The sequence below is a fragment of the Notechis scutatus genome, chromosome 15 (genome assembly GCF_049901735.1).
Source record: "Notechis scutatus isolate UNSWTSFEM ecotype Mainland chromosome 15, rNotScu1.2, whole genome shotgun sequence".
Taxonomy (NCBI): domain Eukaryota; kingdom Metazoa; phylum Chordata; class Lepidosauria; order Squamata; family Elapidae; genus Notechis; species Notechis scutatus.
In genome coordinates this window covers 6179461-6204318 of record NC_142023.1, presented here as the reverse complement: position 1 = coordinate 6204318, position 24858 = coordinate 6179461, and the positions used below count along the sequence as shown (strand labels likewise).

Sequence of the window (24858 nt, the reverse complement as noted above, 5' to 3'; positions counted from 1 at the left end):
GCAGACTTCAACTCCCAGAATTCTGGGAGTTGAAGTCCTCCAGGCTTAAAGTTGCCAAGGTTGGAGACCCCTGATGTAGGTAGGTAAGTAGGTATGTAGGTAGATCGATAGATAGACAGACAGACAGACAGACTGAACGTAGATAGGGAGATGGAGATAGAAGATAGATTCTATAGATCAAGGGGTCTTCAAACTAGACATCTTTAAGACTTGTGGACTTCAACTCCCAGACTTCCTCCCCCAGTCATGTCAGCTCAGGAATTCTGGGAGTTGAAGTCCACTAGTCTTAAACTTGCCCAAGTTTGAAGAGCCTTGGTCTAGGAGGAAACCTGATTGAAAAGCTAAGACACAAGCGATGTGGGTGAGCTTGCCAGCCTCAGTCGTGCCCATGTCAACACTCCATGCTGGGCTGCCAATGGGAAAGGGCACTTTTTGACCACTAAGCCACAAAGCCCCACCCAAGGCCTGTTTTGTCCCAGGCACCTTTGCCTGTTCTGGGATCCCTTGACTGGACACAACCACACATTCAGGACGCTGTGCGTGAGGTGGTGGCCAGCATTGGTGGAAGCCATGGAGGCAGCAAGGGCAGAAATGTACGGGGGGTGGGGGTGGTTGTGGCAAACTATATTTGGCTCTGATTCCACTGATTTTTTTTTCTTATTGTGTCCCTTTGGATTTTGTCACTGGTAGGCAAGTTAAATAAAGTTCCAAATTTCACGTTAGTTTGGTCAACGTATTTATTTTTGTTCTAGCATTGTTTCAGTTTTAAAGAGGAGACGTTTTAATAAACCCCCGTGCTGGGGAGTTATTTTTCCTTCCCGCAGTGGTCCCATCTTTCACTGGCCTTTGTGACACGTGATTCAAGTAATCTCCTTCTCACCATCCCTTGCCTCCCTTCAGGCCCCCTCCTGAAGAAGCTCTTAAATGGGGAGACTCACTGGAAAAGCTGCTGCAGCATAAATGTAAGGAGCCTTTTTCTGGGGTTGAGTTTCTAAAAAAGTCAGATTGCTGTTAAGTGTTTGAATTAAAATTGTCAAAGATTGGACAGCATTTCTTTTGAGTAAGCTTGAATAACCTCCATTCCAAACACAGATCTTAAAACATTCAGGGATGGGAATAGAACAAAGCTTTAGGGTAGCTGTTATTTTCCTTTCCTTCCCCTGCTGTCTCCCATTCCTGCCTTGGCTTATGGGATCTTGGTACTTCTTTGTGGCAGAGGATACTTAATTTTTAAGTAGACGGCTTTTGCTAACAATAATATTGCCAAGCACCTGGATGACTTGAAAATCAGAGAGTTGCATGCTGTGACTAGCGGCAAGATTTCCAAAGCACGTTTCCCCATCACTGTGCACCCCCTTCCCCGATGCCCACAGAACCAGAGCTGCAGCAACTTGGGCCTGGGGGCTTTTGCGTGCCAGGTGATTATGCTGCAAGCTTTGTGCACATACGCAAAAAACAATCCTCCAGAAAGACAGATGTATATTATTTGTACCCCTGTATCTCTATTTGAGAGACTCGATTTAAAGAAATTGGGGTGAGTTTTGGAACAGCTCCCTCTCATATGCCCAGAGATACTGAATCGAACAAAAGTCCCCTGAATCCAACTTCTCCTCTGGATACAAAAAGTCCTTCACAGTTTCTTTAAGAGAGAATCTGCTTCTTGACATAAAATAGTTGCCTAGCTGGGTCCTTGGTGAAAAAACAGAAGTACCTTCCCCAGTGGTGGGATTCAAATTATTTTACTACCGGCTCTGTGGGCGTGGCTTGATGGGCGTGGCAGGGGAAGGTTACTGCAAAATCCCCATTCCCTCCCCACCTCACTAACCTGCTTTCCAGCTCCGTTCTCCTGTGCAGGGCAAACCAAAGGAAACCCAGCCGATCAGCTGGGACTCAGGAGGCGGAGAATAGATGGAGGCGGGGCCAGTCAGAGGCGGTATCTGCCAGTTCTCCGAACTACTCAAAATTTCCGCTGCCGGTTTTCGAGAACCGGCCAGAACCCGCTGAATACCACCTCTGACCCTCCCCCTTTATATTTATTTATTGCATTATTTTTTATGTTGCCCGTTTCCCTGGCAAGGTGGCTGCGCCCAAAAAAAAAAGAGGCCTCAGTGCCTTTGCAGCACAAGCACGTCTCACAAAAAGCCGCTGCATCCTCTCATCCCTGCTCAGATGGGGTGGCTGCCTTCCGTTCTTTCCTGCGCACCGAGTTCAGTGAGGAGAACCTAGAGTTCTGGCTGGCATGCGAGGAATACAAGAACATCAAATCCCAGTCCAAGATGATAGCCAAAGCCAAGAAGATCTTCACCGAATACATTGCTGTCCAGTCCTGCAAAGAGGTAAGCCAGAGGATGGGATGCTGGGTTTGTGTTTGGGGCTGGCCTGGTTGGGAGGCAGACCATTTTGTAGAAAGTTTACTCGGCTCAAGTGTGGAATAGAAATAACTTTGCTGAAATTTAAGCACGTTTTTAATGCTGCTAAATGGAGACCCTAAGCGCTACCTCCTGCCCTGATTTCTTCAGAGAAATGAGGCCAAGGACCCTTTTGGAAAAAAAAAAAGACGCTTTTAAATCGGTTCCAAGCTTGTAACGTAACTTTATCCCATGAAATCTTAAAAAGAAGCTGCCGGAGGCCTCAGATCTTCCCTCTTTCTCTTCTTTTTGTCCTTCTGTGCACTGGAATCTCAGAACAGGCTTGGCTGTTTTTTGAAGCATGCTTCACAACTAGATAAAATTCTAGCAGACATTATGCCACTCATCAAAAACTACATTGTCTCCTCGGTCACCTCAATCCCCACAACGAACGAATGAATGGCTACAAAAACTGATGGGAGTTGGCAGGGATGGCTAAATTGACTGCTTTGATCAAACGGGGGGAAAAATATACAAATACTTTCATTTCTACTTGGAAACCACTTCTGGATTTTGGGCTTGATGTGGAAAATAAAATGAAACTTTGCTTTTGGGTTTTACCAATTAGATAGATTTGTTGTTGCAGAAATGGCTAGTTTCTATTACTATAAAAAGTAAAAAGTTGAGGACAGGACTTAATGCTTTATTTTACTGCACCAAAGGAGTAGGAAGTCAAAATCTTCCCTCCCCCTTGCTTTCCCCCGCTATTCACTTTTTCCTTTTTCCTTTCCTAATTTCCCTAATATTTGCTTTTCTATTCTTTTTGTATATCATATTATAAATTAATAAAACTATAATAAAAAATATAATTAAAAAAAAACTACATTGTCTCTATTTTAGCGCAGGACACAATGAGCTGTAATTATTTGTCCAAGTATATGTTCACCTGTCCCCTCTTATGCAGAGGTCTCCAAACTTGGCCACTTTAAGACTTGTGGACTTCAACTCCCAGAATGCTGGCTGGAGAATTCTGGGAGTTGAAGTCCACAAGTCTTAAAGTGGCCAAGTTTGGAGACCTCTGCTCTAAGGTCACCCTCGAGTTTCCCCCAATAAGCGGCAGCCCAACAGTGACTCGTGTCTGTCCGCCCTGCTCTAGGTCAACCTGGACTCCTACACCCGGGAATACACCAAAGAGAACTTGCAGAACATCAGCTGGGGCTGCTTCGACCTCGCCCAGCGGAGGATCTATGGCTTGATGGAGAAGGACCCCTACCCTCGCTTCTTGCGCTCAGAGATGTACTTGGACCTCATTAACCCGAGGAAACCTAGCCCTCCTCTGTAGGCCTCCCTCCCTCCCTCCCTCCCTCCAGGGAGCAGTACGTTTACAAGTCATTACATTTTTGGCTAAGGGATTGTCTGGATAAATAAATCTGTCTTCCCACCCCAAGGGGCCTGGGGTTACAGAAATAAGCAGCTTAGCTCTTCCTTCTTTCCGAGAACCTGCTTTTTCCCCCCCTCTGGTACGATGAAGTCATGGCACCCAAAAGCTACAAAGGAGCAGACCTTCCAACGGACGACCGTGAAGTCCGGCGCTTTCCTTCCGCCCTTCCTTCCGCTGTTCTGGAGGTGGCAGCGCGATGAGTTCTTCCTGCACCCCGAACCTGCCTTGGGACATCCGTGGCTTTCCATAAACGGGCCGCATCCTCACAAGCGCAAGATGGAGGAGAAGGGTCCCTTGCAGACTTTTTTGCATTTGACTCTCGGCATGTTTTCTCTGGACCGAAAGCTCCCTCTTCACCGTCCTTCCCATTAGCGCATCAGACCATGGAATTATCCTGCTTCTCTTCAACTGTCTGAAAGGCATAATCCTTGCTCAGTTTATTTATTGAAGCCTTCTAGCGGGATACCGTGTCTGTGAGAAAATGTCTCCCTGTTGAGTTTCCTTTTAAATTTCAAGTGCAATATATATATTTTTTTATTACCCCATTGCTATCATTTGTCTCCCGGTTTTCTCTCTTGACTCTTGGAGCGTGGAGCAGAATGAATGTAGTCTGTTCTCAGTCTTGTTCCTTATTCTTTGGCTTTTTGACACCTGCTCCAGCAGGTGTGTAAAAAGCTCACGGCATCTTGTTGCACACAACGGTGTGCCTTGGAGAGACTGAAAAACACCTGCACGTTTCTGTGCTGTGTCGTAAAAAGAAGTGTGACACAGCAGCATGTCTGGATTTGTACTCCTACCTACGTTTGGGTCCAGAAAGATGAAATCTCCTACAGTGAATCCTTTGACCAAGTGCCTGGTTTACTACTCAGGCCTATCCCTGCGGTTTAAAATGTTTTTGTTGTTTTGTTTTTTTACTATCTCATGTCTATTTAGGATAAATAAAGAGACAATACAAGTTAACTCTCTTTCCTCTTGCTTCCTGTTTCTTTGCAGCTATATTAATCTGTGAGGCAGATTGGCTGGTTTGTCAGGCCAACAAACGAGCAGCAACTCATTAAACAAAGATGTTCTAAAAATGAACATGTGTAATGCAGAGGTTGGACAAGATGACCTCTAAGGCTTCTTCCAACTCTGTGCTCCCCTCCCGCCAGTCAAGAAGGAAGGAGAAAGGCCCTTTAGCAACACCTCTTTTTCAGGCTTCTCCTTTTCCATAAAGGATGCCGGGACCTTATTTTGAGATTCCCGCTTCCCATTTGACGGGCAAGTCCCTGGGGGCTGGGGGTGGGGAGAGGAAGGTGGGCAGAGCGGGCAGCGCAGCCCTGGCACATGCAGCTTTCCCCTGCTGGGCACTCGGGCACATCTGCCTCCCTGCCAGTGGTGGGATTCAAATTTTTTTACTACTGGTTCTGCGGGCGTGGCTTGGTGGGCGTGGCAGGGAAAGATACTGCAAAATCCCCCTTCCCTCCCCACCCCACTAACCTGCTTTTCAGCTCCGTTCTCCTGTGCAGGGCAACCAAAGGAGACCCAGCCGATCAGCTGGGACTCAATGGGACGCAGAGAATAGATGGGGTTGGCGGGGCCAATCAGAGGTGGGATTGGCCGGTTCTCTGAACTGCTCCAAATTTCTGCTAACCTGTTCTTCAGAACCAGTCAGAACCTGAATACCCACCTCTGCTCCCTGCCTGGCGGGAGGGGAAGGTCGGTAGAGACCACCATGCTCCGGTGAGCGCCAAGGGAGGCTATGTGGGGCGGGGTGGGGAAGGCAGGCGGGGGGGGGGGGGTCGTGGTCACGAGGGCTTGTCTGGGGCTGCGCATCGCTCGGGAGCGTCCCTGCCTGGGTCCCGAAAGCCTCCGACGACTCTTCTCCCCAATGCTCTGGATTCGGGGCACTGCAGTTCCATTTCATGTTGCCTCTCGGGAACCAGGCCCCAGTTAGGGAGCCCCTCCAGCTGCCCTCAGAATGTGGGTCTCTGTGGGAGGAGGAAGGAGCATCCCGTACACTGCCTCCAGCTGCATAAAATAAAGTTGAGCTACAAGTCACCCCCTTCCACCCCCACCCCACCATGGTGGCCATTCATGATTCAGGAGAAGCAAAGAAATAGAAGGTCATGGAATTAGGTACAGAATTCCACATAAAGTTAAACGTCAATACAGCAAAGGTACAAAATGAAGTTTCCAGCTGCAAAGGACGTCATTCATGTAGGGAAAAGCCGGAGAGGTTGTTGAATCAAAGATGCTCCTTACATTTCATTGTCTTTAGTGTCTGCATGTGGGCGATGGAAATGATTGGAAAAGGGCCTCAGCCACTGCATCTCCTTCCTATGTTCCTGTTTTCAAAACATCAATAAATTCGCCTGAGCCCAACAGAAGTCGCCTCTGGGGCGATGCTCTGCATTGCAGAAGATTCCTGTGACCAGAAGGGGGCAGTGTTTCTGCTTTGTCGCTCAGCAGAACTTAGGCTTTTAAAAAACATTATTCTGTACATATATTATCGTCATATTATTTCATGCAATCCAAAAATCAGTCAACAGTTTCAAGAAATTGCCACCCATGTCAAGGCATCACTAGAATTGAAGGCTTACCTGAGGATTCTTACCTTGGGATTAATAAAGGCAGCACCATGCCTTTAGGAGCAATGTGGCTATAACTTTTCCAGGTTCTTCCTCCAGGTAAATCTCCCACGGCTTGCAAAGCACAGTCCATAGGAGTATTATCAGCACAATTACTAATATTGACTTCTGGCCCGTGCTGTAGCAGGAGCTCCACAATACCCATGTGACAGTTGTTGCAGGCATTGTGCAGTGGAGTATGGTTCTTTCGGCCAGCAATTGGCCCCACTATCCAGAAGTTGCTTTACCACTTGGTAGTAGTGGCCAGCTTCCCTGCACAACACCCCAAAGAAGCCGACTTTTAGTCATGCAAGCAATAAATAAACTGGCACAGAAAGGCATGGTGCTCTGTTAGGTGCCAATTGCCCAAGGAACCTACTCAACATCCACTGAAAAGCAAGCAATGCGGGTTATGTTGCCATCTCTTACCCTCCACCTGACCTCTAAGGTTTTAGCTCTGTACCTGGATCTATTTTGTTTTTCCTTTGCACTGTCTCAGGCGTGGCAAGCACTGCATGTAACGTGATGGTTTTGGGTAGGGGACACGCAGCACTTTTAAATATTGGTAGTCTCTGCATTCGCCTACAAACCATCCTGCCGTGTTCTATATGCAGAAAAATAAAAACAAGGACAGATAGGCTGAAAAACAGCTTCTATCCCAGGGCAGTAGCTCTATTGAATTCTACTGTATAGTGCAGTGTTGGTGCGGTTTTGGGGGGTTTTCCGTTCAATGTGTGGAGGGTGAAGGATGTGTGTTTGTGTTTATTTTCATGGTCATGATGTGCACTGAAGATGGAGCTTGATTTCGTTGCGCAAGATGCAAAGACAATAAGGTAAACTAACTAAAACGAATTACCCAGTTGGGTAATGAAGCATCTGCAAGCAAACAGCCAAGTTCAGAGACGCAATGACAAAATAAACTAAACTATGTATGTATTTGCAGCGTGAAAGTAGAATCCGAAAGCCAGTTTTTGATGTAGTGGTTAAAGCATCAGGATAGAAACTGTGTGTATGTGTGTGTGTGTGGGGGGGACACTGTGAGTTGTAGTTCTGCTTTGGGCAAAGAGCCTGCTGGATAATGTTGGGCCAGTCACTTTCCTAGCCTAGAAAGGACACAGTGGCAACGCACTTGGGAAAATCCTTGGCAAGAAAACTTCAGAGTTTTCTACAGGCAGCCTCTGAGAATTGGGCATGATGGAATGGAAGAAAAAAAGGAAGAGAGAAGTTGTTAAGGAAGTTTACAGATTAATAGAGTTGGAAGGGACCTTGATCATCTAGTCCAACCCCTCCCTTCCCCACCCAAACAGGAGATCCTACACCAGGTTGCTGTCAGTAAGGGTGATATTAATCCTTGATGTAAGCTGTGCCATTGGATACTAAATTCTATTCTATTCTATTCTATTCTATTCTATTCTATTCTATTATTAGATTGTATTCTTATTAGATTGTATTCTTATTAGATTCTATTCTATTCTATTTTATTCTATTCTATTATTAGTCTATTCTTATTAGATTTTATTCTATTCTTTTCTATTCTTATTAGATTCTATTATTAGATTCTATTCTTTTCTATTATTAGATTCTATTCTATTTTATTCTATTCTATTATTAGAGTCTATTCTTATTAGATTCTATTCTTATTAGATTCTATTCTTATTAGATTCTATTCTACTCTATTATTAGAGTCTATTCTTATTAGATTTTATTCTTATTAGATTCTATTCTTATTAGATTCTATTCTTATTAGATTTTATTCTTATTAGATTATATTCTATTCTTTTCTATTCTTATTAGATTCTATTCTTATTAGATTTTATTCTTATTAGATTCTATTCTTATTCTATTCTTATTCTATTCTATTCTTATTAGATTCTATTCTTATTAGATTCTGTTCTTATTAGATTCTATTCTTATTAGATTCTATTCTATTCTATTCTATTCTATTCTTTTCTTTTCTTTTCTATTCTTATTAGACTCTATTCCATTCCATTCCACTCTATGCTCATAGTAACCTTCTTTCCTGCTCAGGCAGGGTTGGCTTGGCTGCCGTTGAGTCTCCCTTTGAAAAAGCGCGGCCGCCGGGATGCTTTCCAGGGTTGCCTGGTCCCAGCGAGCTTGGCCGGCTCCGTCCAGCACAGAGAAAAAGGTGGCCTTCCCTGCATGCAGGTGGGGAGGGATGCCCGCTCCAAAGCCCAGCCTTAGGGAAACCACCGCCGGGGGAGACGGAAGGAAGGAGGGCCGGGAAGCCAAGTCAGCCCGGAGGGAAGCGAGGCCCTTTGGGCACAGCCGCTCGCTCCTTCTTCTTCGCAGGGCCTTCGCGGCAGGTGCACGGCGACGCCCGGCTCTCCGGGAAGGCGCCCTGCTTGGGCTTCCTGGAACGAGCCCGCTCTGGACGGGCAGAGGCGCCTCGGTGCGCGCCGGAGGAGGAACCACAACAACCACGCGTGGCCAAAGCGGCGGCGGCGGCGGCGGAGGCGCGCGAGAGGCGGCGCGCCCTGGGCGCAGCGCGGTGCGGCGTGCAGGCCGGGCAGGCTCAGCCGAGTTGCTCGCCTCCTCCTCCTCCTCCTCCTCCGCCCGCCGCCGCCGCCTCCCTTCCGCCGGGGGCCGCCTCCGCCTCCCCCGGGCCTCCTCTCCACTCCCGCGATGGCGGCGCGCGAGTCTCCTCCGCCCAGGCCGAGCTCGGCCCGGCAGCGCTGAAGCGGCCTGGGGGGGGGGGGAAGGCGAGCGGTTGGCGCGGCCCATGTCCTCCCAGGGGGCGGAGGAGCCCGAGCCGCCCACCCGTGCTGCGCCGGCGAGGAGGCGGCTCCGGCGGCCGCCGCTCCGCATTGTGCGCCGCGCGGCATCGGCACCACCACCACCACCAGCAGCAGCAGCTTGGCGAGCGAGAGCGGCGGCCCGGCCCGGCGGGAGCCCCCTTGGCCGCCCCTCGCCCGCCAGCCCAGCCCCATGAAGGAGCCGGGCGGCCCCGGGGCAGCGGGAGGAGGAGGAGGAGGAGGAGGCGGCGGCGGGGAGGGAGCCTCCGCCGCCGCCGCCTCCTCTTCTTCTCCTGAGGGCGCAGGAGGGGCCGCCGCCGCCGCCCCCGCCGCCCCCGCCACGGCGGCGCAGGTAAGCGCGCTCGACCGCCCGGGCTGCAGCCCCGGCCGCGGGTACTTCTCGTCCCCGTCTCTCCGCCTGGCTTCTCGGAGCAGCCATGTCACCCTCGCCCGCCGGGCCACCCCGGGCCTGGTGGGGGCCCTCAGTGCCCTCGTGCCCCCTTTACTCGAGGGCCGGAGCCTCTTCCTTGCTTGTGTGTTTGTGTGTTTGTGTATTTGTGTGTGTGTGTGTGTGTGGTTTTTTTTCTCTCCCTTCTTCTTTCTAATTTTCTCCAAACGAGTTTTTCTCTTATTAAAACAACGCCCCCTAGGGGAGACTATTCCAAAAATAGGAGGAGGGGGAAAAAAAAGAAATTAAATTTTGAGGGGAAAAAAAATTTTTTTTTTCCCCTTCTCTTTTTGTTGTTTTTCCGAAAGGAAAGTTGAAATCGTTGCCTTTTCTCCTTTCGCTTCTCTGGAAATTTTCTTACTCTGAGAAATGCTTGGAAACAGCGGGACATCATCTGCTGCTTGGATGTCAGCAAATTTGTGTTTTTAAACGGAGTCTTTTAATATGCAAATTCAGGTTGAATTGGATTGAAATCGGCGTTCCTTTGCCCCATCTTTTTTTTAAAATGAGAAATAAGCTCTTTTTTTTACAGGAGGGCGGTTGGGAAACAAAATTAAGGAGAAAAAGAACAATTTGAAACAAATCAGTCGGGAATGAAGAGGGAAGAATGGTTGCAAAGCAATTAAGAATTGTACTTGCAAATTCGAAAGGATTTCCTAGTTAAGTATTTGATTTATTTTCTCACGAAGAAGAACTTAATGTTAAAATTTTGAAATAAGTGTATGCATTATATGAAAATTTTGAGGACACACCCCATTTTTGTGTGTGGGGAATGACTTTTAAGTTTTTATTCAAATCTGATTTGAAAGAGCTTTGTTTTTAAACATGAGCCAATCCTGCAAGTCAAGTTAAGATTACAGGAAAAAAAAGCCTTTTGTTCTGAAATGACATATTTTCTGAAAGCTTATGTTGTTGGCACAATTAAAAGAATGATTCTAGCATTTACTTTATAATCCATGTAGAACTGGGGGGGGGGGGAGTGATTATGTTTTGCCTCCACCCTAAAATAACACAAGATAACATCTCTTGAGAGTTCAGTGTAACACTTTATGTATGAATACATCATTAGACTAATAATAGTGTACGCAAAATACTACTGGTTGAGGAAACTGCAGATGTGAAGTTGCAGATTTTAAAAAATAACAAAAATTTGCAAAATTAAATTATGCTTTCTTAAGAATTTCTAAAAATTGTGGGGTTTTTTTTGTTTTGTTTTGCTCTGTAGCCAAACTGAAAATCTTACTAACAACTACTGATTAGTTTGTAGTTAGCAATGCATGTTTGGATTTCTCAGATGGATTTGTGAGTAATAAAATTTGCCTTTTGAGTTTTGGTCGTTGTCTCTGTCTCTTCTCCCTTTTCTGTTTTGATTTGCATTTTATAAAGAATGAGTAACTAATTGACAGAATTTTTTTAGATCTCTGTAGAAAGTGATGTGCAACCTCTGCATCTGAAGCAAAAGGGTCAGAAAAAAAAAAACCCGGCAACATTAAATTGGAAGTGGGGGAAAAAAAAGGAAAGGAAAGGGCAAATCCTGCAGAGTCTCCACTTTAAAATGAGAACAAAATATCAAGATGGCCGACTCCACAGCTGCAGCAGAGAACCTCAAAGGGGCATTTCTGTGCTGGAACAGAATTGATTTCTGCAGCTTAAAATCTTTTCCCCCATTCCAAGAACCTCAGTGTAGAAAAAAAAAATGTTTTTGAAAATTTAAAAGTTTGTCTAAGATGAATTTAAAAAAAAAAAATTTAGAATTTCAAAATTTTTTTCCTGGGGAGGTGGAATTTGATCTGTTAGCTGTATTTAATTGTAATCTAAACTACAATTGAATATTGAATTGAAAATTCAGGGGATGTTATTCCTAAGGGAATGGGGGAGGGAGGAGGAGTGCAATTAGATATTTCATCTCTAACCAATCCCTTTTCCTTCCTTCCCCCATTGAAAGGGGAGGAGATTGTTTGGATTTTTGGGAAGATTCTGGAACAATTAAAAAAGCAAGCAATTTTCCAAACAGCTCAGATTGCTTTAATTTTTGTAGTACTTAGAAATCACGTTTTCTGCAGAATTTCTGTGCAAGAAAGGAGGCTGACAGTTTAAGAATGTTAATGGGGTTGCAATTAAATTTAACCAGTCACAGATTAACAGTTGATATGTTTACTCAAGCAAGCTTCAGCTGGCTGATTCTTACAGGAGACTTTTATGCGTGGGCTACACTATCAGAGTCATTTTATAATGATAAAAAGAAAGCAGGTCTCAAATTTCCAACTATGTCCATTTAAAATAAAATGATATGTCACATGATCAGTTACTTTGTTAGTTTTGCTTGATTATCTTTTAAAATCCTTTCAAGGGAAAAGAAGGGAAGGGAATATGTCCTTGCTTGGTTTGGAGAGGTGGCCTTGGTTATTCTGGTCTGGAATGAATCGGCTGTTCTTAACCCCGAAGCCAAGGAAACCCAAAGAGGAGGAAAATTGACCAGGGATACCATACACAAAAGTCATTAAGCCCTAGAAAGACAGGTGAAATACTTGGGGGAACTTTGAGGAGTTTTGTGTTTTTTTTTCAAGGGTGGGGAGTGGGAATGGCTTTCCATTGCTCTGTCCTTAAGGCAGGCTTTGGCAAAGCTAGTTGCCACCTGTACTGCATGCAGAGGTGTCCTGCAATTTGTGTGCTGTCTCACCTGCAGTCACATTTTTCTTCAGGCTCAGTGTTCATATTTTACAATGAAGGTTTGACCAAAGTCTACGCGTTGCTTCAAATCATTCTCGTAGTTTTCATGGAAGTATTAGAGTCACAGGGAAGGGGACCCTCAATTCTGGGGTGCCTGGCAGTTAACTGGCCTACCTGACAGGTGTGTTGTACAGTTGCTAGGATACAATCCTCATAAAATATTTTTGAGTATGTGATTACTGCTTTGGGCTCTTTTAATGTGTTTATGACTACGGCTACTAATGTTGCAAAAAGAAAAAAAGAATTTGTGCAGTGTCAATCCTGCCATGAATAATATTCCTATTACTACAAATATTAACAATGTTTATATGTTAATACTATAGTCAAATATATTAAAATGCCTATTGTTAGTCTTTAATGGTGCAGAAGTAACGTTTTGAGTGGGATAGCCATTTATTTCAGTTACATCAAGCAGAAGTAGAGAGCCCCATGACTTACTGTACCCCATCACTCCTCTGAAAAAAGAATTAAGCGGTTGTGAATAACGCATTGAAAATAAAACAGCGAAGCAGTGAGGAAAACTATGATCAGCCAAACCTAGTAGAGCAGAGGCACGGAATCCTTGGCTGTTGGATGGTTCCCCCTCTCAGTTGTCTGCTGGCAGGGTTGTGGGGTTCCCTGTCTCGAGGGATCGCTTCCTGAACCTTTGGTTTGATAGGTGGAAGGTGGGACTTCGCTTGTTCAGGTTAGGGTTACGACAGGAGAGTGAACCTCTGTGTGTTCCTGAACTCTCACGATGAGATTTTTGGATGGATTTTACTCTTCTTTCAAATCTCACCTGTCTCTAAAGTGCTTAAGAGGCATCAGCCTTGCTTCTTCATCTTCCTCCTTTTCATAGCGGCGGAGGGAGGGACAGGTCTGGCAAAGCTGCCTACAACAGCTGCCTCTTGGGCACCCTCCCAGAATGTGGGAGACGCATTGCCAAGGGATTGCAATCCCAACACTTCCAGACAACAAACCTGGATGATTTTAGAGTAAATGTGCGTCTTCTGTACACTAACCGCTGCACTAAAAGGGTGGCTGGTTTGGAGTCTTTCATGCAGACGGGGCTAAAAGCTGTCGCTTTCCAAGTCTTTAGTGTCTTAGAACAAAATAATACAAGGCAGTCCTAGGTTACGATGGTAATTTGGACTGGAATGCCACTATGTGATGTGGTCGTAAAGGGGGGATATCATGTGGCCACCACTTAATGCCAGTTCCAGCAGTCCCAGATGTGTCATTAAGTGAGGGCTTTAAGCTAGCACCTCAAGTGACTGACTTTGATTTCCTGCCAGCTTCCCCAATGACATTGTGGAAAGCTGACAGGGAACATCAGAAATCGCAATCACGGGACTGTGGGTACCTATGGCAGCTGGAATTCTGAGGGCCCACCTCCCTTCTTCAGCACTGCCATAAGTCATAGCCCAGTTTAAGCAGGTTGGCTTAAACTGGACAGCATTGGGACCCTTCCTCACTCCTTTCCCCCATTTCCCCTAACTTCTGATACACGCATAGGGGAGGGGAGAATAAAGAAAGTTCCTAGAATAGACTCGTTTATGTATACCACTCTAGGCCTTTGTTTGGGCAATAGGAAAATGCTGTGTATTGTGAATGAGGAGCACTATCGATTTTAACTCTGTCGGTACATATCAGTAACATACTTAATCTATATGCTGAATGTTGTTGTTTTTTAATTCTCCAAGTCCTATTTTTAAAAATCCCCTTTTCTGGTGGGCTTGTGAAGGAGCACCACTTTCTCCCAGATAGTTGGCTTTGATAGATGGAAAATGCCAAGAAATGGGTGGATTTTTTTCCCCCTGTCATTTTTCAGAATTGCTTAAATCTTGCAACTGGCTCTTCAAGCTTCCTGACCTGGGAACTTGGAAAGTTAAGTAGGATGCTGTAGTAATGGTAGATTACTGCAGTAGGCAGTGGTTGAACCAGGTGGCATTTAAAGTTCAAATCTGCCTCTATGAATGACTTGGTCGATGTGGTGGTGTGTTCCAGTTCCATTCGTCTGGGCTGTGAACATGGGACAAAAAATATCTGTAATGGCGACTTTTCCCCCCCACAGGAAAATTTCTTCCTACAAACACATTGTGTTGTGTATGTTTGCCTGGTTACGTTGGTGAAAAATGCAAATCAGTTAGGCAAATATGATAGTTAAAATGTTCCATGTTTATCAAATGACTATCCTCAGCGAGTATGCAAAGGAAAAAAAAATGCATTATTGATCTGAACATTTTCCAATGCAAACTGGAATTTTTCTATGTGAATTTGCATAGGAATTTTTTCCTATTTACAATTTCAAAATTGTTTTCTTTACCAAAAATAAGTAATGTTAAGGAAAGGGCGAGAAAGAAAATCTGAATTTCTTCCTCTCCGCCTCCATTATTCTGTGGGAGACATTTGGCCAAGAGAGTGCAGGTGTTTTTAGATTCCTTATAACCTGAGCCAGTCCTAGACTGATATTCTAACCGCTGTAACAACATAGGTTGGAAATCGAAACATGTTAATTTTTTTCCAATAAATATTTGTGTTAGACACACATACAGTTGATGTAGAACGCTGAAAGATTTCCTCATTCATGTGTACCTAAGTAGTTTGCAGCTGGCATGGACTGACTGCAAAATGCCTAGCCACACCCCTAGTTCCTTCAGAACAGTTGTGGTGTGAGAGGACAAGCCCATTCACTGGTGTGCTAAAAGGATGCTGTAGCAAAAGACTCAAGGGTGTAGATTGTTCTGTGCCTTTAAGAGATGACTGTGATTATTGAAGAACATCTGGAAGGCCACAGGTCCCTGGCTTGATTTAATAGCTTTAGAAGTGGCAACCGGGCTTTGGTGGGCAGAGATCATCTTCTAACATCTGTAAAGTTAAGTTGCTGCCACAGGCCAGGAGGAGAGGCAGGAGCAATTTTGGCAACCCTCTCTATTTGGGATCTTTTTGGGCAGCTGAACTCCAAATAAGGGAGACAATGTCTTGTCTTGATGTTGCTGCATCTCTAGGTGGAAGAACTGGGCATATAATGTAAAAACTGATATTGACGTCTTAGAGATTTGACTTTCTTCATATTCATGTTTTGAATGTCAACTGAAAGCCTCACTCTTAAGTACATTTTTGATTATACAGATTTGGGAGTCTCTTATGACAACAGTTGAAACAAGACCTTTAAAAGTTTAAAATTCCCATTTCTCTTGTGAGGATTTGAAACTAACTACATTCATTCATTCATTCATTCATTCATTCATTCATTCATTCATTCATATTCATTCACTCACTCGTCAGGTTTCCTAGTGCTGTTTAATGGCTGAGTTTGCAAGATACATTTAACTGAGTTAAAGACTTAGTGGCTCTAATTGATATCGGTATACTTACTTTGGTTTGCTTGGAACATTGGTTAATTTTAATGCATAGTGTGAAGCAACATGTTACGTTCGCTATATTGTGCAAACTGAAAACATGGTTTAAATGAATAATTTAAAGTTTTGCTTCGCTTGAGAGAATGAAATAATCATGAATGGAGACACATCACCTTTGGTTACATTTGCTTGACTTGGTACTTTCAGGAGAATACTGACCTTAATTCAGTGATTTCAGAGCGATCACTCTGTTAAACAAATAATTCCCTCAACACTGTTCAACTATTACAAAGTCTACACTACTGTTACTGTTAATCTTCTCATTACTCCTTATCACCCATCCCCTCCCACTTGTGACTGTAGGACTGTAACTTTGTCGCTTGTATCCTTACGATTTGTATTGACTGTTTCCTAGTATGATTCAATTGCTTATTATACCCTATGACTATCATTAAGTGTTGTACCTGTTGATTCTTGACTCTTGACGAATGTATCTTTTCTTTTTATGTACACTGAGAGCATATGCACCAAGACAAATTCCAATCACACTTGGCCAATAAAGCTATTCTATTCTATTCTATATTCTATTCTATATTCTATTCTATTCTTATTCTATTCTATTCTATTATTGTACCCTGTGACTATTATTAAATGTTGTACCTGATGATTCTTGACGAATATGTCGTTTCTTTTATGTACCCTGAGAGCATTTGCACCAAGACAAATTCCTTGTGTGTCCAATCACACTTGGCCAATAAAGTATTCTATTCTATTTCTGACGGATCAGAACCAACTGTATTGAGTTTAGGGGCATGATTCCAAGAAGGCTATAATCAAGGAAAGCCCACTACAGATCAGTTATTCATGCAGTAATATATATGAAGGAAGAACACTTGAGATCACACATGGATTTGCGGGAGGGCGCCCTTCAGGGATTGTTGCTTGGAGGTCAGTGTGGGTGTCTTTGCATTGTGAGAGTCTCACAAGTGCTCCTGGTTGGGATTCACCAATGCCGGTGATGGCGATGACCAGATGCAGAGTCCCGGTGAGGTTCTCTCGGCTGTTCTGTGCAGAGGTTCTGGGAGGAGCCCTGCTCCATTTGCAGCCAAATTGGTTCCATTTATTTTCAGCCATGCAGCAAGAACAGTTTTGTTCTTGGAGCTCGATTGTCCTTTGAGAAATCTTCATTTTGTTTTATTTTACTTGGCTTATTTCTTTCACTTTTTACCCCTTTAATCACGAGGGATTGTAGGACACAGGAGCTCAACTCCACCCATTTGTTTTCTGCCGTTGAAAGCCCCATTCTGCAAGCATCAGTATGGTGGCAAGAAACTTTTCTCGCACTTGTCTGTTCTGCTTTGGGGAAGGGTTATCATTCAGCTCACGAGGACAGCTGGAATTTGTAAAATAGGTCCAGTCCAATAACGTCCCTCCTGCCTCTTAGACATGCTTTAAGGAAAGGTGAAGATTCTGTGGTTATTACAGCCCCTTTATCTTAATTCACAGCTGACCTCTCCTGGCCAGCTTTGAGATTTTTCCCTGCGGGTAATAATGCGGTACCTTGGTACCCAACTGCTTTGAAATTCATTGAATTTAGTACTCAACACATTTTGGTGTGAAAATTTTGTCCCACTATCCATCATGTATTGGGTAATCAATGCACAAGCAAGAACTTGTCAATGACAGCTGTCTTTGGACTCGCTACATTAATCCTTATGGGAAAAATTAGAATTAGAATTCTTTATTGGCCAAGTGGTATTGGACACACAAGGAATTTGTCTTGGTGCAAATGCTCTCAGTGTACATAAAAGAAAAGATACATTCGTCAAGAATCAAGAATCATCAGGTAAAACACTTAATGATAGTCATAGGGTACAATAGAGTAGAGTAGAGTAGAGTAGAGTAGAGTAGAGTAGAGTAGAGTAGAGTAGAGTAGAGTAGAATTCTTTATTGGCCAAGTGTGATTGGACACACAAGGAATTTGTCTTGGTGCAAATGCTCTCAGTGTACATAAAAGAAAAGATACTTTCATCAAGAGTCAAGAATCATAAGGTACGACGACACTTAATGATACTTATAGGGTACAATAAGCAATCAAATCATACTAGGAAACAGTCAATACAATCGTAAGGATACAAGGGACAAAGTTACAGTCATACAGTCACAAGTGGGAGGGGATGGCTGATAAGGAGTGATGAGAAGATTAATAGGAATAGTAGTGCAGACTTTGTAAATAATTGGACAGTGTTGAGGGAATTATTTGTTTAGCAGAGTGATGGCGTTCGGGAAAAAACTCTCCAGTTTTTTGTGTCCAGCTGTTTGATACTCATCATTTTTGGTACTCATCGTGCCTCCAGGAACTGATTAATGATTGGTGCTAAGGTACTACAGTCTTGCCATCTGTATCAGGATCAGTTGGCCAGAATCACCTGATCAGTTGGTCAGAATCTACTAAGTGACCCATCCAACTGAGAAATCTTAACCAGATGGCCAGGTCAAAGCTGAACCACTGCTAGATCTCTAGGGCCCGTATAGCCTGTCTCTGGGCTCCTGTCAAACTCAGGCTGTCTCTTCCATTCATCTCCTCGTGGAAAACTTCAGATCAACTCTGGACAGGAGGAAGGTGCTGTTGGAACCTATCTGTTTTCTTTTCCCACAGAAAGAAAGCCGTCTTTCACCTGATAACCTTTTTCCTCCTGAAATCCATCTTCGCGATGCTCCTTATGTTGTCTCCTACGCTTTCAGGGCACCCAGAGGTCATGTATGAATGTTTGTTTTCTACCTATAATAAGTCTCGTCTTTTTAATGGAATTCTCCTCCGCTTCTGGGCTTTCCCTCAACATTTTTTTTCCAAATGAGACTTACAGACTTTTTATAGGAGCTCCACTTAGGTGCATTTAATTAAAGTAGTGTTGAAAATGCTGACTTTTGTGGGGGGGAAAAACCACTGGAAGGACACTTAAGTAGGTGTGTTTCTGATACTTTGAGTTAGGCATTGTGCTTGTTTGCAAAAATTGAAGGATTTCGACTTGCACATTTCAAGCTTAGATACACATTCTTGGGTATGAATGGGATCCCTGTATGCCCTCCCCAAAAAACTGAACCTGAAAGTCATTACAGAAGTCCTACATAGAGTGTGAACAGGCCACCGGGAGCCTGAAGGTTACTTTTGGTAAGCAAATACAGTAAACCAATATATGTGAGAAGCCATCCCTCCTCCTCCCAATTTTTCCCATTTTATTCAAGAACAACTGGGTCTTGGAATGAGCGTGTGTGTTAGAGGAGGGGGCAGGGCGGTGAATTCTAGATTTCTAGATGTCTATTAGAAGCCTTGTAAGCAACTTGGGATCCTTAGTCTCTCTCTCCCCACTGGTAATTAGTGCAGCCAGCAAAAAGGGGGGAAAAAAAATAAGAATTCAACCGCTTTCCTACAAGTCATTTCACTTGTTAAAGTCAGGAGGATCAGCAGCAGCGGCAACAGGAAGGCCTGAACGAATGGTGGGTGTCAGGATCTCCTATCTGGCACCCCATAATAAAGCCTCCAGAAAAGAGGCTTACAATTGAAGGAAGAGCGTGAAGAGGCCTTTCCCATTTAGGGCTGATGGAAGTTGGAAACGAAGCCTTGACTTTCTCCCTCCCGATAATGTCCAGGGAGCTGCCAGCTGCGGAGAGGTCCATACCCTGGGGCAGCGATGGCTAACCTTTTCCACGTCGCATGCTGAAAGCACGTGGCTGCATCCATGATGCAATGTGTGTGCACCTCCTGCACATGTGCCTGTGTGACCCCCTTTGTGTACATTGCACGCCTCTACTCACGTGCATGCACACTCCCGCAACCCCTGCCTCTGTGCATGCACCCCTTCCGCGCACGGATCTCCGCCCACGCAGATACCCGACAGCTGGCTGGCGGTGGTGTGCACAGGGGTGGGATTCAAATTTTTAACAACTGGTTCTGTGGGCGTGGCTTGGTGGTCATGTGACTGGCTGGGCATGGCCAACTCAATATCACTCACATCGAGGCACGCATATCCTCCCCTGGCCTCTCGTGACTGGGGATGCTGCAACAGTCGTAAGTGTGAAAAATGGTCATAAGTCCCTTTTTTCAGTGCCATTGTAACTTTGAATGGTCACTCCACACAAGCAAAGTGCCAGCAAAGGAGGGGAAAAAAACTCCAGAGAAGTTCCTGAGACAGGAAGTCTAGTTCTGCCAAGAATGTAATAAGGGTTAACGGAGAGGCAGTTTCTGTAAGCAACCCCAGAACGTTTCCTTCCTGCCTTCCTTACAGGATTAGCCCAGATTAGCCCAGGAGGGCGAAAAAGGCCTCAAACGGGCTGAAAATGAGCTGGGAGGTGCTCATGTGCAGTGGAGTTAAGGGGCTGGGGCAGGGGTGTTGCCTGTGCTTTCGGTACACCACAGCAAAATGGGTTGTGATTACTGGTCTAGGCTGTGCCTAGAGATTTAGCCCTGAGATCATCCCGCTGAAACAATCACCAGAGTCATGGATTTATAGGAATCAAAGTGGGAAGTGTGCCAGATGTGGTCTCAGTCGCTGTCCTTCTAGGTCCTCCTGTGATGCTTTGTTTTTTCCTGAATTGTGGATCTGCCGATAATCCAGAGATCTTTATGGGAAGAGATGGCTAAGATTCCTTTTCTAGAACTTGGCTTTGAACAAAGTCCTCTTAGCCCAGTGCAGCAAGAACAAATTTGCCATTTTTCCTCTTCGCGGTTACAATTGGGAATGAATTGTATTTATTAGGAGAAAGCAAGTCTGCCAAAGGTTAATATTTCCCCCCATTCTAGTAAATTTAAATTAGAGTCGCTGCAAGTGAAGGACTCCCAGAATCTGGAAAAGGGCTACTGCAGGATCTAAGAATGTTACATTCGTTCCTAGCCTTGAAAGTTTCAGTAGATTGCTTAGATTCCTGAAGGGCTAATCAGGTGTGGCGCTGAAGGATTTGTCTTTTCTTTCCAAGCCCTGAAACCATGAAGTTCTGATTATTTTATCCAATTGAAAACCAAGGTGACATTTCTTTAGGTTGAATCCTACGGAATGAAATTTAAAAAAATAAAAATAAAGGACATGTAAATAAAAGTATTTCAGTTTTCGTATTTGCCTAATGCACGTAGGATCCAGAGAGATGTCTACTGTTTCTTGATGTAAGAGAATTTTGATTTTTCCCCCCCCCCTTTTGGTAAACTTTTTAAGTTTGTTTATTTTTATGCTCGCTTGGGAAATTAATCTTGAGTATTTATAGTCTTTGTGGTCAGCTGAAGCGAGTTATTTTGCTACAGAGATTTCTAAGATTTCCACATGAACTATGCTCTTTTCTCGTGTTTGGTTTTTGAAGCTTAGGCCCTTTTGCCTTATAATTATTCCATTTTGAGCTTTTTTTGGGGGGGGGGGAGTGAGTTCTATTTTACGGATTCATCATTTGGATTTGGGTTACTCCTCTTCCTGTTTTATTTTTGTTTTTAAATCCACAGCTAATACAGAATGAGAAAGTTCAAAAGCCCTGATTGTGATCTCTTTTAGATGCCGCAGCTGTTAAGATATTTCCACATAGGCTAAGCTCGTTCTGAGCTCGTTCTGAGCTGGTTCCCTGTTGGCTGCCAGAAATCCAGAAGTCAATCAGAGCAGAGTGGAGTCTTCCTCTTATGTCTTAAGAGGAATAACAACATAAAAAAAATCAATAGGAGCCAAAAACAAGCGTGGGAATTGGGCACAACACGCAAAAATATCAGACATCCTCCAGCTGTCCATCTCACCAAGGCTTTGCTGTTTTCAAGTCATGACATCAGTGTCACTTTACTTCCATTTAAGCCACGATGCTAATGTCAACTCATGAAACATTTCTATGGTCTTTTCAGAGCTGCCAACAGAAAGGGAGGGAGGGGGGATAAATAAATCCTTTTTAAGTTTTGGAAGTTTGGCTTGAGACGCACGATCTCCATTCTGACAGCTAACTTACCCTCTGCTGTTTGACTTCATTGGCACCGCTCTAGAGACCGTGACAGTTTGGGAGCAGAGTCATCTTCATCTGAATTCCCTCCGTCTGATTCGGGCTACAATTAGAGTTCAGGGTTAAATTCTACAGCTCTGGATTTTCTTCCTCCTGTCAGTTGGAGTTGAGCTCAGGCCGATGCCTGTGACTCCCTGCATGTTTCTGAGGGAGGCGTCAGAAACACCGGGCTGTGGAAACTGGCACCTTTCCCGTCCTCGAGCAGCAAGGTTAGTTTTGGTGATAAGTTACATATTTTAGTTAATAGTTCAGCAAACTTGCAACTGGCCATATTTTAAGATCTCTTCGGGTGAATGCAACCTGGCCCAGGGGCCCTATTACTTTTTAACTTAACCGTATCTAAAACAAAATTCTTTGGTACTTTATATTTCGGCAAAATTCTGCGGATGTAACCTCAGGAAGAAATAAAACAGAAATGTGTTGCTGCGGTATAAACTTTCCTCCATTTTTGCCTCCCAAAAGCCACTTTGGCAAAGAAATAATTCTACTTTTTTGCAGCTTTCCAGCTTTTTTTTTTTTTTAAAGTGGTCTAGTACAGTTAAGAATGGAGGAGTCATTCCTGAAAAGGTTTTTTTTTGAGAAGGCAGCTTAATACCGTTAAAAGTGTCTCACCTTGCTTGTTTTCCCTTTAATTCTTAAGGCTCTTCTGGGTTGTGGAGTTATTATTGCTCTCTCGAAAGCTACATAATTGCCTTGTTGTCGACTGTCAAAAGTCACACCCGCCTCCAAATCAGATCCAACAGCTAAGAACACATAAGTTCTAGAAAATAGACAACTACAAAGTTCACAAATTCAGGTAACAACACATTTAAATCAAAACAGACACAGCCTTTCTGTGAACTCCCTTCAAACAGAAGTCAGGTGGCACCCTGGATGGGTTTCATACGGTGGTAGTGGTACTCTACCGGTTTGTCCCGGTTTTGCCGAGCCAGTAGCGCCAATGAGCAGCGAGAATCGAACCAGTTCTCTCTGCCGCGCTTATGTTTGGCCCACCTGCTGGCCCGGGCTCCCACACTCACCTTTATCCTCTGCTTTTGAAGTGCAGCCGCTTTGCACGGTACAGCAGAGTACCGTGTGGCAGCTGCTGAAGCGACCGGAGAGTGCAGGCTTGCAGGAAGTGAGTTGGAAAGCCTCTGTGCCTGCGCAAAGCGCGCGTTTTAAAGCGCGCCCACCAAGCCATGCCCACCGAACCAGCGGTAAACAATTTTGAATCCCACCACTGGTTTCGTAGCCTTCTGTGATTCTCTGCTGCTGTTTTCTTGCACAAGGGGACAGTCTAGGCTTGCCATGCCAGCTAGTTGGTAGAACATTCATTACTTTCCTAATTACTGGGTGGTTGGGGGAGGGGTAGATTTCCTGTCTTTATTTTTATCCATTCAGTACTACGCCATGTTGTTTTAGCCTCTAATTAGATAGGGGTTTTATGTTATAGGATTTGAAGGGAAGAATATTGCAGCTTTTCTACAAACGTACATACATACATACATACATACATACATACTCATGACACTTTTCTTCTTTGGGGAAAGCAGCATTATCTAAAGCAGAGAAATGAAGTAAGATGCAAGGCAGCCAGAGAAGGTCTGCAGGCTAGATATCCCTGAAGAAGCAGGGTTGGTAATATGATGGAGAGTGGCAGCCGGAGGGTGTGTCCAAGCCAGCAAAATCTCTTCGGTGGAAGGAGAGATCGTGAGATCACCCACTTGTACTCCAGACAGCTGCTTCTCCAAAGAAGAATGCAAAAACTGACTAAGCTAACAGTCATAATATAGTCGTCAGGTCCATAAATTCAGACCATCTCTTCATTACTCTTTTTACTGTTTTTCAACTATTAAGAACGGAACGGAAAATCTTATGACATTCACTGGGTGAGTTTTCTTCAATCCTTAATGGAAGAAGTTTCAAGTATGAGTTTAAGGACTTAAAACGTTTTTTTAATCAATGGCAAAAAGATTACAGTGTTGTTTTTTGGGGAAAGTTATAAATGGTGGACTGAGGTCCAGATGGATTACAAATAAAAATTTGAAATTAGTTACAGGTAGCCCTCGACAACTGAGCCCCAAATTTATGCTGCTAAAACATTTGTTAAGTGAGTTTTGCTCCATTTTTGCAACTTTTCTTGCCACCCTTGTTAAGTGAATCACTGCAGTTGTTAAGTGAGTTAACATGGTTGTTAAGTGAAATCTGGCTTCCTCATTGACTTTGCTTGTCAGAAGGTTGCAAAAGGGGATCACATGCAACCATCATAAATATGAGCCGATTGCCAAGCATCCCGATTTTTATCACGCAACCACGGGATGCTGCAACCACCTTAAGCATGAAAAAGGGGTCGTAAGTCATTTTTTTCCAGTGCTGTTGTAACTTTGAAACTGTTGTAAGTCGAGGACTACCTGTGTAGGAATCCTCCTTTTGGGAAAGAACTGTTTGAATTCTGAAGAAAAAACACGATAGGATGGAATTTTAAGAACGTCCGCTCTCATAGATAGACTCTGTGTGTAAATCAAAATTTTAGGTGCTGAAGTTTTCTACCTGCAACATATAAAGGAATGGTTCAGCCATACGACTTGAGTCTAGGCCTGTGATGGCGAACCTATGGCACGTGTGCCACAGCCGGCACGCAGAGCTATTTGTGCGGGCACACGAGCCCCGGCCAAACTTACCTGCACTGAGCATGTGTGCACCTCCCAGCTGATTTTCGGCCCGTTTGAGGCCATTTTTGCCCTCCCGGAGGCTCGAGGGAAAGCCTCTGCAGCCTCGGGAGGCCGAAAAATGGGCTGGAAATACCAGAAGGGCCTAAACAGGCCCGTTTTTCGGCCTCCCAAGGCTCCAGAGGCTTCCTTCGATCCTCCGGGAGGGCGTAAACGGCCTCAAACAGGCTGAAAATTAGCTGGGAGGCCCGTGCATGCACAGTGCAGGTAAGGGGGTGGGGTTGTTGCACGCGCATGTGCAGGGGGTGGGGTGCATTGCATTGTGGGTGTGTGCGTGCTAGCGCTTTCGTCACATCACAACAAAGAGGTTTGCCACCACAGGGTCTAGGGCTTACTTATTCCATGCTTTGTTTTGTGATGATCAGGATGCCTTAGTTGGTGAGTACCTGGTAAAAGTCGTGGTCCCTTCCTCAGGTAGCTCGGCGATCCATAGTTTTCTTTTGGTGCTTTTTGGCTGAT

At 44.4% G+C, this 24858-nt stretch overlaps 2 protein-coding genes across 23 annotated transcripts in view; both read left to right on the top strand.

Annotated features, from left to right (window-relative positions):
• RGS3 (regulator of G protein signaling 3) overlaps positions 1–4749 on the top strand; it is a 48115-nt gene extending 43366 nt beyond the window's left edge. For 6 of the 9 annotated variants that reach the window (XM_087944342.1, XM_087944334.1, XM_087944335.1 and 3 more), the window contains 3 exons: positions 901–962; positions 2170–2336; positions 3505–4749. In XM_087944342.1, the coding sequence (XP_087800468.1) occupies positions 901–962; positions 2170–2336; positions 3505–3690 (415 nt within the window). In that variant the 3' untranslated portion in view covers positions 3691–4749. The remainder of the gene's footprint in view (positions 1–900; positions 963–2169; positions 2337–3504) is intronic. The other 3 variants (XM_087944338.1, XM_087944340.1, XR_015745448.1) reach the window with 2 other exon arrangements.
• A 4292-nt stretch (positions 4750–9041) lies between these two features.
• The window catches only part of ZNF618 (zinc finger protein 618), a 47146-nt gene continuing 31329 nt past the window's right edge, over positions 9042–24858 (top strand). For all 14 annotated transcript variants that reach the window (XM_087944315.1, XM_087944313.1, XM_087944319.1 and 11 more), the window contains exon 1: positions 9042–9503. In XM_087944315.1, the coding sequence (XP_087800441.1) occupies positions 9345–9503 (159 nt within the window). In that variant the 5' untranslated portion in view covers positions 9042–9344. The remainder of the gene's footprint in view (positions 9504–24858) is intronic.